At 35.2% G+C, this 14,602-nt stretch overlaps 1 protein-coding gene across 1 annotated transcript in view; it reads left to right on the top strand.

Annotated features, from left to right (window-relative positions):
- rad23aa (RAD23 homolog A, nucleotide excision repair protein a) overlaps positions 1-12,554 on the top strand; it is a 29,306-nt gene extending 16,752 nt beyond the window's left edge. The window contains exons 5-9 of the mRNA XM_028823899.2: positions 2,470-2,597; positions 3,755-3,833; positions 5,602-5,732; positions 7,126-7,290; positions 9,432-12,554. Of these exons, the coding sequence (XP_028679732.1) occupies positions 2,470-2,597; positions 3,755-3,833; positions 5,602-5,732; positions 7,126-7,290; positions 9,432-9,545 (617 nt within the window). The 3' untranslated portion in view covers positions 9,546-12,554. The remainder of the gene's footprint in view (positions 1-2,469; positions 2,598-3,754; positions 3,834-5,601; positions 5,733-7,125; positions 7,291-9,431) is intronic.
- Positions 12,555-14,602: the final 2,048 nt, after the last annotated feature.

Genomic DNA, 14,602 nt, shown 5'->3' with positions numbered 1-14,602 from the left:
TAGTTATATACAGTACATTCAGTTATATTTGATATTCTTTTATGAATGTGACAGCCCTGGGACAATATGTATTCTTTTCTTGCTATCTATCACCATGTCAGTTCACACCTGCCTGTTCTTCCTTAGTCTTGCTTTTTCCATTTTCATCTGTTTACATCTTCAGCACGAACTGCACCTTAATACCACTGCTTCACTTTCTCTTGGACACTGCACACAGACGCGGATATTAACCATTTTTCCTTGGTTCTTTTAAATTTTGTTGTGTATTCTGGATTTATTGAGCACAACTGACTCCCATTTCCTTTCCAACTCTTCACTCATAATTTTATTAAATGCTAGATACCGTTATTAGTGGTTGTATCCACAATCAGCAAGTCATGCATGTAGCAAAATTACTCTACTTTGAAACAACACAACTCTCTTACTGACCTGTATGTTTACACTTAATAATTTAGCATCTGGCATCCTTCTTGCACGTAGCAAGCAAAGTCCTCGTTGTCTACCTGCTGTGAGGCATGATGGTGAATATTCTATGGCGTTTACTTCCATTATCAAGGCCTCAAATCACTTCTGGTGTTGGGTTTGTTCTATAACCTACAAAGCTGTTAGTTCACAGGGGCACTAATAAGCTCCGGGCCTGAAAGAAATGTGCTGTTCTGTCTGACTTAAGTTCCTTCTCTTCATTACCCTAAAATGCTCATGCTTAATTTGCCCTTAGAGCAGCATTTCTAAGACATAGTGTTGTGTTGCTGTACCTATTAGTGCATATAGGCATACAGAAGGACTCCGTTGTCTGCCTTAGGATATCATCTGTGTATATATCTCCTTTTGTTCATTGCCCTCCTGTTGCCATCTTTGCTCCTTATGATTACTTGCCAGCTCAGGAGCCCTTTACAAGGTTGGGGAATTGAAATAAAGTTTGGCTTTTATTTTTCTTCTACACACCCAATATGTTAGAATAATCCTTTTATGGCATATATGAGCAACTTGATAACTTCAGAAATGAACTCTATAAGAAGTTTTTATTTCTCCCTGTTTTGGAAACGGCCACGTTGAAATATTTCTGAATTGTATGCCTTTACTAAGCTATTCAAGAGCAGCTGCCTGTATTGTTAGATAGTAAGAAGTCATAAAGATTAATTCTGACTTCAGATTTGTTGCAAGAAATTAGATTTTTAGATTGTGAGATCTTCTATATTATAAGGGTGGAAAGATTTGCTATATAAACTTAGCTTATGTGATTAAAGCAGCACTTTTAATGTCTACTGTTTGTCATTCTTTGTATGGGCAACATTAGTGAGGAAGTATTACCCAGTGGTGAAGGCACTAGACTGTAAGGCACAAATATACCAAGTCTGTGCTCTCTACTCATTTACTGCATGACTCTGAGGAGGTTATTCCAGCTGTAAAATGTGAATACAAAGGTACTGTTGTCTTCTGTTTGTAAGTTGCTTGCATTATGATCAATAAATGTAATGTTGATTTCTCCTGCCTATGTATAATTTTGAGCCACTGTAACATAGACATAGCTTTTAAACAATATTTTGATCAGTTTAAAAAGTGGAAGTGAGTTTCCAGGAATGATTGTGAATGTGTATTCATTTAGTTAGCTTTTGACAAGTGAACAATTCAGACTTGTTTTATTATTTGTCTGACACCTTTGTCCAAGGTGACTTACACCATTAGAGATATGCAGTTGGTTCCATTTCTTTTTTCTACTTGGAGCACAGGCAAGTTAAGTGACTGCTCATTGTCACACAGTGTCAGTAGTGGTATTTGAACCCACAACCTTAGGGTTTGCAGTCCAAAGCCTTAAAGCCATATTTCTACTTTAAAGTTTATTTTCAGATTTAATCAGAATCATTTACACAGATTAAAAACTTCGTGTCTTGATAAAAGTATGTGATTCTACGTAGTGGGACAGAGCTGGGGATCTAGATTGTATAGATTGCATTTTTGCTCTGAATGCATGTACATAATTTTAAATTTCCATTCTTTCATTTTTTTTAAACTCTTTTCTTTTAACGGATTCTATTCTAGTATGTGCTTAGAGATAGCTGTTGCCAGCCACTTGCTGATTTGTATAAACAGAAAGAAATAAAACTTGGAAATTTGTGTAGATTGTAGCTATGTCTCCATGGTAATAAGTAGCATTAGAAGCTCTTCAGTAACGTGAGTTGTTCCTTGGCTGATTCTCCTAAGATTTTTTTTTTAATCAGAACTCAAAATGTGACTTATAAATATGAAACATTTGTTAGAAATCATTGTTTTAAGCCAAGCCTTTCTGTGTTTTACCCTCCCCCCCCCACAAAGCGGTCATATTCACATCACATCCAAGTCCACAGTTTACTCAAGTTTATTACGTAATTGAACTGGATTATTTTCTGTTGCACCTGTCCTCTGATGCAGTAGCAGAATACCTTTGTTCTGAAATGGGTGAGCTAATTTTACTTTTCTTGGCTTGTGCAGTAACAGGCTCAGAGTACGAGGCCATGCTGACAGAGATCATGTCAATGGGTTATGAACGTGAGCAGGTGGTAGCTGCTTTAAGAGCCAGCTTCAACAATCCTCATCGAGCTGTAGAGTACCTTCTCACTGTAAGTTTATGTAGTGAGATTCTACTTTTAGTAAAGGGATTTAGTAGCAACAAAATACTTGTCCTGTGTTTTAATTGTATTATTTAGAGAGACTCATGCATGCTAAAGATTGTGTTACCAGTTAAAAATGTATAATGTTGAAGGAGTCTCGGTATTCTTCTTAAAAGTTTGTAAATAGTGATACACATTTGAATTAATGCTATTCAATAAAAATGCAGTGTGTTTTTTAACAATATTAAAAATTGGATCATTCCCTTTTTGGATTGCAGTCACAAATGGTTTGCTTTAAAACTGTGAATTTTAATTTTCTATGATGAAGCTGAAAAAAAATCACAAAGGTTTTGTTTTAACTTTAGGTTTACAAGTACGAATATCTTTGTAAATAAGAATGTTTTTTTTTTTTAATTTACTGAAGGATTTCTGGGCATGGACCGCAGGGAAAACTAAGAAGTCTTCTTTTTTTTTTTCCTCATTCATGGTTTAGCAATTAAAATAATAATATTTATATAGCGCTTTTATCATGCACATCAATGTGCATCATGCACCTGGATGATGTCATGGCAGCTGATCTCGCGTCAGTACGCTCACCACACGTTACCTATTAGGTGGTGAAGGGGTGAAAGAGATGTATGGCCAATTAAAGACCGGCGATGATTAGAGGGCCAGAATGACAAGGCCATGGAGGGCAATTGAGCCAGGACATCGATGTTCCCCCTGCTCTTTTTGAAAAATGCCCAGGGTTCTTTTATAACCCTAGAGAGTTAGAACCTTGGTTTTACTCCTCAACTGAAGAATGGGAGCATTTTTACAGCATAGTTTTGCTGTCACTACTCTTGGGCATTGAGATTCACGTACAAGCTTAGCTTTTGAAGTGCAGGGGTATGGCTGCCGGCCAATTAGATGTTGTATATCTATCATAAAATACAGTAAAGGCCTGCAGTGCATCATTTTGATTAAGGAAAATAACATAATTCACTTTATTTAGCAGGTTTCAGATATCTGCATATTTCAAATGTCTGTGCTAGGATAAATAAAATAACTACAATTTTGGAAAACACTGATGAAAAATGTTTATCTTGCATTATGCAATGCCAAAGATTCAGCAATTTGTTTTCTTAATTTTATAAGTGTATTATAAGCAATTATTTTAAATTTAGGGTATTCCTGGCAGCCCAGTACGTGAAACACCTCCAAGACGAGATGAGCCAGCATCTACTGAAAACCCTTCTTCAGAAGGTATGCTTATTGACGCTTTTTTTTTTTTATTTTAATTGTTTCGGTCACTCATTCATTTTTCAAGACCTACTTCAGTTCCTTTGGGATCACTAAACCATAGATGTTTTTGCCAGCAAATAAAAGAAAATGTAGGAGCTCTGGCCAGATTTTGCTTTAGGTAACACACATGCATCCATCTTCGACCAATTCAGCATTGCCAGTTATGCTCACAAACATGAGGACACTGAAGTGCTTTGATGGAGCACATGTTATGAAATGAAAAGACAGTGCCACTCGATTTGGTAGACCCTATGATGCCATTTTTCTGGCACTATTAGGAGGAAGTTGCAGTTGTATGTCTAAATGTCATGAAAAATATTTTATTAAAAAAAAAATGTTCCTTTAAGGCTTACTTGGATTTGTGCAGTAGTGAAAGTGCACATTTTCTTATGTTTGCCTTCATGGTGCCTATGTTAGCAAAGAAGGTGATTTTAATTATAGATACACAGGTTTTGGTGGTAAAACATTTTAAGGTTAAACAAGGATACTGTAAGTCAGGTAAAGAAAAGCAAAGTCACATTCTAAGGATCCTGGATCCCAATAGTTTTTTTTTTTTTTTTTTTCTTAGAGTATCTACAGTACATAGACTTGAATTTGTTTTTCTTTCCCTTTTTCTCTTAGACAGCTGGCCTTAGTTTAATAGCCTTTGCTCATAAAATGTACAGTATATACCATGTGTGCTTTTATATACGACATTACAGGTATTTATACACACACACCGTATAAACATTCATGTACATATTACATGGTAGTTTTGTAACTTTATACGTACACAAACTTAGTGTGCCATGAAAATGTACAATATATAAAAATAAACTGATCTGGAATAATCAATTGTAGATAGGTTCTGTTTTTGTTAAGGGTTTCCGTATAGTTCAAAATAGTTCTAAATGCAACTCCCAGAAAGACATTCCAGGAGTTAGTAGGATTCCTCATGCAAAAAAAAAAACAGTCCTAATGTGTTCATTTTAAATGTTTTACTTTAATTCAAACCAAACAGTTCACATAAAAATAAAGAAGAAAGATGATAATACACACAAGTAAAGAAAAAGCACTTCTGTTTAATGATACACTAAGACCAAACATTTGACATACAGTATATACATATGTTCAGAAACCTGTATGCCCTTAATGTCTTTTTGTCTACAAATTCATGTTTCTTTCTGGCTTTCTAACTACAATCTGATATCATTGTATTGTCACAAAGGAATAATATTAACATTAAGGTCATTCCATTAACTGTTTAGCTTATAGGGGAAATCTAGAATCTTCCATTATCTATGTGAAAACTATATTCTCTTCAAATGAAGCAAAAACCTTAGGTAAATTAAACATTGGTTTAAGAATTGGCTCTTACAATTGTGTATATGTACATTCATTAATGATAAATATCTGAGTTTTTACAAGCAAAAAAATTGTGAGTGTCCATATAAAAATCCATTGTTCTTTGTGTAAAGCTTATCTTGAATACTCACCCACTTAATACAACCTCTGTGTTTTGAAGCCTGTATATTTGCTTATACCACTTAAGGAAGAAAGTTAATTTCCATTCGTAAATTGTAGTATGATACAAAATATGTATTTAGAGTAGTAATAAAATACATATATAAAACTAGGATACTGCATAAACACTTTTTTTTCTGTAGAAACAGCTTATTATATCCAAATAACAAATTAACAGTTGTTAGTTTTACAGGTGACTTATTTACTTATTTTTTTCATCCCTAAGGTGACAACCCATTAGAATTCCTCAGAGACCAGTCTCAGTTTCAAAATATGAGACAAGTGATTCAGCAGAACCCAGCTTTGTTACCAGCTCTTCTGCAGCAGCTGGGAAGTGAAAACCCCCAACTGTTACAGGTGATCTCTCTGGCTTGCCTAATACATCCTAACTTCTTTTTTTTTTTTTTTTTTTAAACACCAGATTTTCATTGTTAATGTCCATACTGTTCCCTTAAGACCCAAGAGAGATTCTTCAGTTTTTCTTTTATATGCATGTTTTTTTAAGGAATGACGTTTTTAAGAGTAGTAGTAGTAGTAGTGTTTTTCCATGTAGCCCAGATTGCATGTCAGGTGGTTGGTGTACCAAACCGGGTTGCTTTTTTATTTTGTGTGTAGTTATGATTGCCATACTGATACATATCATAACTCTAAAATTACTATATATTCAATTTATATAAGGATTAAGAAAGTTGTTCTGTTTTACTCCCATCTACTCTCAGATCTGTGTATGGTTATTCAAGTTCCTAGGGAGCCAAATCCTCTTCTGGCTGCAGTATGCAAATCAGGATGACAGTCCGTTGCAGGGAATGCACCCACTCTCCGTCTAGTTTTGCTCAATCAGTGTTACCACACATACCTGGGATGATCATGACAAAAACCCTATGTGCACAAGAAGGGAATGTGACAGCTTTATGTTCAGACCTGGGATTTGAACACAGCATTGATAACTGCTCCACTGCTCTTCAATTAATAATATTAGCTGTATTTGTATTTTAATTAGTTATTAATGGCAACATCATACATTCAGATGTACAAAGGGCAGTTTTGGAGTACATACGGCTAATAGTGGTGTAAAAAAATATAAAGGTGAGTTGTAAAGACATTTTACAATGCCCTGTTATTAATTATTTTATGTACTTACTGCTAGATTATTGTAATTGCCAGTGCCAGTATGAATTAAACATATTTGATCTTTCTACAGGAGAACAGTCTAATGGGCTTTAGTAGGCTGTTCAGAACGATTGCAGCCTTCTGTTCTAATTTAACTTGTGATGATCAATGAAGAGCTTAGTACTGTCTAAGAGGAAATCTCTAAACTGTTTAGCATATAAATGAAAGAAATAAAGGGTCTCACAAGCAGGTGACTGTTATGGTGAAAGCTATTGGTGATGTCGGTAAGCGGTCCAGGTGAATGGAACTTGCAGATGTTGACGGTGCTTAGCTTGGTTCAATAAGCATAAACCAATTAGAGCACGATTAGGGTCTGTTTTATCAAAAATATCTTTTGAAACATGTACACTGCAAAGATGTGCTGGCATTTTCAGAAATATGCAGCTCTGTTAAAAACACCAGGGGTTAAAAACTCTGGGGTACAATGGATGAAAGGCGAAAACTGAGACTAATGTATACACTTGTAAATGAAAACATAGCCTAACACAGCTAAAACCAGTATTTCCATTATGATTTAATGCTTAAACAGTGTATACCATCTAAAAATATATGCTTAAAAAATGTTTTTTTTTCCCCACAGCAAATTAGTCAGCACCAGGAGCTCTTCATCCAAATGCTGAATGAGCCCTTAGGTGACTTGGCTGATATTAGTGAAAGTGAAGGGGATTTGGGAGCTATGGCAGAGGATGCAGCTCCTGTTAACTACATCCAGGTTACACCACAAGAAAAAGAAGCCATTGAGCGGGTAAGTGTGCTTGCATTGTAGTGTAAAGTTTAAACAAATCTCAAGAAAATAGGTAGAATAATGACAAGTTTGTAATTTTTTTTTATTATACTGTGTACTTTTTTCATATAAAATATGACATTATTTTCCTACAAACTTTTGCACATAACTTGAATTTATAATTTGTATATAAAAGAAAATGTATTCATATATCTCACAACTATCAGTGAACCCTAGTTTGAAACTTAGTATGAGGTTTGTATTTATCTTGCATGCACATACTGTATATTATATATACACACACACACAATTTTTTACTTGTACTCTGGATATCCAAATGTTACTGCTCAGGAATACCAGTAATGCTTTCATTATTTACTGTAGTCTTTTTTTTTTTTTTTTTTTTTTTTTTTTTTATCCGTAAAAATTAATTCAAAGTTAATTGGTTAACTCATACAAGTCAGTCTTACAGTGGTGTTTTAAGAGCCATTTCAAAGTCAATAAGTAACAGTACCATGAAAAAGTATTTGCCTCCTTTTTGATTCCTTCTGTTATTGCAAATTTATGACACTGAATGTTTTCAACCAAAATCTAATAGTAGTTAAACGGCACATAAGTGAAACATAAACATTTTATTTTTTACTTATTTCATTTATCTCATGTAAACTTAATTGCCCTATTTTCTAGCCAACCAAACCAAAGGGATAATTAGAGTGAGACGATTGAACACAGCCAGATTTGCGCAACGTAAACCCTACTTGGTTTGGTTTTTACCATGAGAGACAAGTTGTCGGCACAAAACCTTTATGGGCACGTGATGCCAACATCGAAATAAATTTTTTGAAAACGATAATGAAGATACTGATGTCAATCACTCTCTACACGGTAACAAATCCATTTCTAAAGAACTGGTACTTAACAGTTTTCACTGCAGTTCAGCTATCTCTGAATCAAAATCACTTGGAAGAGAAGGGAATCTTTTTAGCAGTTACTAGCCTGTCACAATTAAACCCAAGGACATAGCTTAAAATCACCCAGGAAGTCATAAAGGATCCTAAAAACACCTCCAAAGAACAGCAAGCTTCTGTTGCCCAAGCATAGGTCAGTATTTATGATGGGACAAAAATAGGATTGATTGAAGCATAGTAAGGTTAGAAATCACTATTAACCAAGAAGATATGTACATGCTTATCTCTCATTTATCAGGAAGCACCTAGATGATCAATGCTTTTGGCAGAATGTTTTCTGTGCAGATGAGGGAAAAGTGGATATTTTCAGACATGGGTTCCATTGTGTCCAGCATAGGGCAATTGCAGCATTACACTGTGAGAATGTCACATTGGCAGTTGAACATGGTGGTGGTGAGGTGCTGCTTCAGGACATGAGTAACATGCCATAATTAAAGAAGCCATGAAATCAGCTCTTTATCTGAAATTTTTTAAACAGAATGTCTGGTCATCTGCCCATGGGCTATAGCCAAAGTGTAGGTGGATCATGCAGCAAGACAGCTATTTAAAGCACAATGGCAAATCAAATATGTGAGCAGCTGAAAAGTAGCATAATTAAAGTTTTGGACTGGCCCAGTCACACTGCAGACCTAAACCCAATAGAGATGCAGTAGCAGGACTTGAAATGAGCAGTTTATGCTCAACAACCTACCAGTGTGTCTGCAAGGAACAGAGAGCTAAAAGTTCTCCACAGTTATGTATGTGACTGATTTTGAGTTGGAGGAAGGCTGGATTGGAGTCATCGCAGCTAAAAGTGCCGCAACAGCTATTCACTGCTAGAGGGCAATGTTTTACAGACCTTCGGATGAATTTGTTAGTGTAATAAACAGCATAAGTTGGTAGGTACCCTTTATCTAGTATTAGATTTTTGTTTAGAACATAACATTTGGTGTCAAAAATTTGAAAGAGCAGAGGAAATAAAACAGGGATAGCCTAATAGATAGATGAGAGTTCCTGCTTGCATTAAGCACATTGCATTGATCTTAACCATGAACAAAAGTTTACTTCATGAGAAAATAGAAATATCTGTATAAAATATACGATGAACTGTCATGCCTTTTAATGCAAGTCCTTTCTGTGCAGAAAGCCCAGAATGGTAAGAGAGATTGGTTAAAAAAAATAGTTTTCACTGTGTTCGTTTTCTTTGTTTTACAGTTAAAAGCCCTTGGCTTCCCTGAAAATTTGGTGATCCAAGCCTACTTTGCCTGTGAGAAGAATGAAAACCTTGCTGCTAACTTTCTTTTGAATCAGAACTTGGATGATGAATGAGAAAAATCCCACATTTATTTTTTTATCAAAGGTTACATTTATTTAAAAAGCAAAAATAGAATAAATTAAAATTATAAAACTGTAATAGGAGAGGGCAACACTTTTTAGTAATATCTACAAATGAAAATCTTTCATAGTCTGCTGTATGTGAAGATTAAATTAGTTTCCCCCACATTTTTATCATTTTTAGAAGCCCTGAACATTTTTCAGCTTTGGAATTTTTTGACTGAAATCTTGGCTAAAAAGGGAAAAAGAGAAATCCTAGGAAATTGTGGACACTTCAGGTTCCTTTACTGCATTTCATATAAAATGGGTTTATGGCCATTACCCTATATTGTTTGGAGAGAATTTAAATTTATCGTTGACATCGCTGAACAAGAATTGAATGGAAAAGCAAAGGATTGATGCTTCAAGCTCTCCAGTAATCCGACATTGGAGTCCATTAAGATTAGAATGGCCCTAGTGTTTTTCACATGTTGAAAGGACATGGAAACGAGCCTTAATATTCATCTTTAAGTATTCATAAGGTTTTTTTTCTGTTATTTGTATATGCTTATCATGATCCTTCTGTTGCCACTAGACAAAATTTAAGGACATTGAAGTAAAACATCTGTAAATTTCAAATCGTTCAGGTGTAAATCAATCTCCCTCTTTTGTCATACTTCATTGGTCTGTTAAATTTGGGTTTACAGCATTTAAGGTGATTGTGCAAACCTGTGAATTGTCTTAGCAAAACAGTGCTGTGTTTTTCTTTTTATGCAGTATCTATAGATTCTCATACCATTCTAATACAGTATAAATGGTCTGAAAGAACATTTTTTTGTTCAATGAACAATCTGATTTTCTCTTAACATTTTATGACTTTAATAAATAGTAATTTATGAGTAGATATTCCATGAAAAAGTACTTTATCCTCAAACATGCCAAGGCTGAGGTGTCTGGACTGTAATATCAGTCCAGTCAAACTTTCTGCCGCACTGAAAACCTAGGTTTATACATACATTACAGTCACAGGTTAAAAAATGGCTAGGAGGGGACACAATGAATGTGATGATGTACGTACACTAAAATGAGAAAGGATTAGTAAAATGGTGAGGATATAGCAGTTTAAAACTCACTATGTTTCTGCCATCTTCTAAGAAATGACAGAATGAGATGTACATGGCATATCATTTACATACTAAAGCTTTGTTAACTGCAGTTGTTTTGAAGTTTGTTGTCTTAAGTGGATTGCTGCCTCGAAGCTTATGAACTCCTTTGTCCTCGCCTGCACTTCTGTATGCTTGTTTTTTTTGGATTTGATGCCAATACTCTGATCTGCAGATCTCCCCACCTTGGGAGTGCCTTAATGTATTCATGAAATCGCTGAAGGCTTCATTTTGTTTTTAAATATGCCAGTCTTCTGTGTTATACTTTTAATATAGAGGTTCTATTGCATTTTAAAATGGGACACACTATTTTGTGGATTTTCTATAATTTATTTCACACACGGCTATTTCCTACATCTGTTAACAGTAAATAAAAAAAACAAATTTACAATAAGCTTGTTCCTAAATGATGTTTAACAAGTGTTGCCACTGTACATTGTTTTATTACATGTAAGGAGTGTTAGTCTTGGCCGTCTGTTTTGGCCACGCCCTATTTTATATGCCAGTCTTGAAATTATTAACTATGATTGATTCCTTTTAGCACTCCGGCACACACTTTACACCTACCGTGATAGTGGGATTAAATATGTTGAACTGTATAATATGAAGCCGTCCACATAGCACACACCTGCTTTCTCTGATAGGAAATCTGCTTTTCTTTTACAAATACCTCAGGTTGTTTATGTATTTTAATTTAGATAAGGATAATTACACTTTTATGAGCCATAGAATATTATATATTAGGGATTAGCCATTTTGTGACATGACTGGCAGCTTGTCAAGGGTTGATCTTGATTGCAGCGGTACATCCTGCAGTTCCGTAATAGAACAAGAACTTTTAGAGCAGGGGTGTCAAGCTCGGATTCTGGAGGGCTGTAGTGGCTGAAGCTTTTGATTCTTTAGTAGCCAGTTCTCATTACTAATGACACCTACTTCATGTGCCTTTAATTTTAATTGATTTGCTTTTTAAGATTTAGAATCCTTCATTTTTTCTGTTTCCTTAAGCAGATTTGCAGCTAACCCAGGGATCTTAAACTCAGTTTCTGGAATGGAGGGCCATCATTTTTTACTTCACTCAATTTCTTAATTAGAAGCCACTTGTTGCTGTTAATGATGCACTTTAATTCTATAGATCATTAGTACTCTCACACTGAAACTAGACATTTTGAAATAGGTTGATTTTGTTTTGTTTTTTTTTTTTCTTTGAGAGCCCCATCTAAATGTTTTGTGGAACTCAGCAGATCAGTTATTTTTTGCAGACCTTCACTTTTTCTTTTCCTATATTCTTTTTAAAACAGATGTCACACGATGGACAGAGAAGTGCTAATGGGATCAAGTTAGTTGGTTATCTTTCAGTTCGCTCTTCATTTCATTATTGTTGGCTTCTTGTTAAGAAAAGCAATTAAGGGTTTTGAGTTTTAAAAAGTAAATCAGTTATAGTTAAAGGCAAAAAAAGTCTGTTCAATTAGCAGCAGTACTTGGCTATTAATTAAGAAAATGGCTGAACTGAAAAACTGGATCAGACTTTGACATTCCTGGTTTATAGTTAAAGTTGAATTTAAAGGAATTTTAAGTTGAAAATATGTCAGTGACACGTAGTATCCACTAGATGTCATGTTAGCCATTACATTCTGCTAAATTCCAATACTCCATTCATTCTGTCGGCACTTCTGACAACATCATTTCTACATACGGAGCAATTTTCAGAAGGGCCACTGTTTAACCTACATAGCGTAAATCCTTAATCTGTCCCACCTAGGTTTATGTGAAATAATTGACATTTTTGATAATTAGAAGGCATTCAGGAAAAACTTCTGATGAGAAAATGTGGATTCAAACTGGACTTTTTTTTTTTTTTTTTTTTTTTTTTTTGTAAAAAAAAAAAAGAAAACTCAGCTGAAAATAATTCTACTTTTGTAAGGGGCTAGAACACATTTGGTACTGAGGAAATGTACAAATTCTTGTGAAAAATACATTGTTTTGCCTGTTAATTTACAAGCCACTTATTTAAAATGAACCAGACGCTGTTCAAAAAATCAATTCAGGGATTTTGTTAATTTTTGCAATCTATCCAATGTTTCTTTTTTCTGCTTTTTGTGTATTTTGCATGCTTCTGTTTTCTTCAGGTTTCTCAATGGATCATTTCTCCCAAACCCCCAAATTCCTTAGCTTTCATTTTCAGTAAATGTTTTTTTCTCACCCAGCTGTACTGCTGTCTTGTGGTATCTTTGCTGGCCTTTACGTTTGCCTTGTCTTATTACTATTCATTAAATTTTCCACAGGCTTTTTGAAATGGTGTAAAAGGCATACAAGTGGTCTTTGCATTCTTCACCTGAGGAAGGGGATATTTTATCAAAAATTAGCCAATAGAAAGATAAGAGAAACCCCTATTGGAACACAAAGAAAAACAAATTTGTTAGAATTACCCAGTCTTGGTCAGGTGTTGTAAAAAAATAAATCTCTCCTGGCTCACTTGGTCTGTGTTTCCTGCTGCTTTCTTGGATTCTCGGTAACCTTTCATTACTGCTATACATTTGAACTGCGAAGGATTCTCCACTTCTCAATACATCATTCTCATTGTCTAGAATTAAGTGAGTGGCATAAACACTGGACAACACCGATTTTGCTTCCTGTACACTTTTGGGGGTATCAATCACAAAAATAACCTTTAGAATTTATTACCACATAATTTTTTTATTTTTTTGCAATTTTATATTTCTATGACTTCCATTTCTATTTTAAATCTACTAATATGTTGCCCACAAAGTAAGCACTTTTTTTAGTCCAGTTGCAGCTTTGGATTGTGGGTGGGACCAACAAAAGTGACATCTTTTTATTGATTTGTTACTATTAAGCCCCTGTGTTTTAGCACAATACCCATTGGCAATGCAGTACATATGAGAGAAGCCTACAAAACATGAAAACTTTATCGAAGCGTACAGCAACAACTGGAACATCTGTGCTGATCTAAACATTGTGACCCTGCAGCTCAGAAACCCCAATTACTGTGAATGGGACAGCCGTGACAAAGAGTGTCATTACATTTAAACGAAATTTCTGGTCTAGAAGAATTCGGTTTCAGGGTAGATAAACCACTTGTTGACCCAACTAAGACATTTTTGGCCCCCAGTTCATTTAAAAATGAGGAAAAAGTTTATTAAAGCAATGGAACATGGATGGTATTTTGACATTTCAGACAGATTTTTCCACAAATAACTGATGACAATATGAAGGAAGGCATTTTTGTTCATCCACAAGTCAGACATGTCATCAAGGTCAAGCGGTTTAAAGACCTGCTAGTCAGGCCAGTTGAAATCACATAGAAGCCATTCAAGGATGATGTTGAGAAGTTCCTTGGTGACTATAGGGCACCAAACTCCATCAGGCTGGTTGACAACATGCTTCAAGCATACAAAATCAATAAGTGCAGCACGTTGATAAAGTTGCGGTTTCTGCATTCACAACTCGGACTTCTTACCAGCTAATCGTGGTGCAGTTCAGTGACAGACATGGTGAAAGGTTTTACCAGGACGTTGCAAAGGTGGTAAAGAGGGGTTCATCAGTGCTGGACAAAGATATAAGTGGAAGATGCCGAGTGCGGAGTGGTGGCTCTGAGGCTAGAGATCTGCACGGCAATCGGAAGGTTGTGGTTCAGATCCCGTAAATGCCAATAGGGACTCTGCTCTGTTGGGCCCTTGAGCAAGGCCCTTAACCTGCAATTGCTGAGCGCTTAGAGTAGTGAGAAAAGCGCTATATAAATGCAAAGAATTATTAATTGTTTTCAGCTTTATTGAATAATGCAACTCGTCAGCATCATTAAGTGGTTAAACACACTAAATTCAAAATGGTTTATTTCAAGTTTCTTTAAATTCCAGTTTGACAGAGTCAATCTGAAATTATGTTTGTGTT

The sequence above is a fragment of the Erpetoichthys calabaricus genome, chromosome 17 (assembly GCF_900747795.2).
Source record: "Erpetoichthys calabaricus chromosome 17, fErpCal1.3, whole genome shotgun sequence".
NCBI classification, from domain to species: domain Eukaryota; kingdom Metazoa; phylum Chordata; class Cladistia; order Polypteriformes; family Polypteridae; genus Erpetoichthys; species Erpetoichthys calabaricus.
Note: the sequence above shows the minus strand (reverse complement) of the source record. Positions and strands in the feature narration are given on the sequence as shown.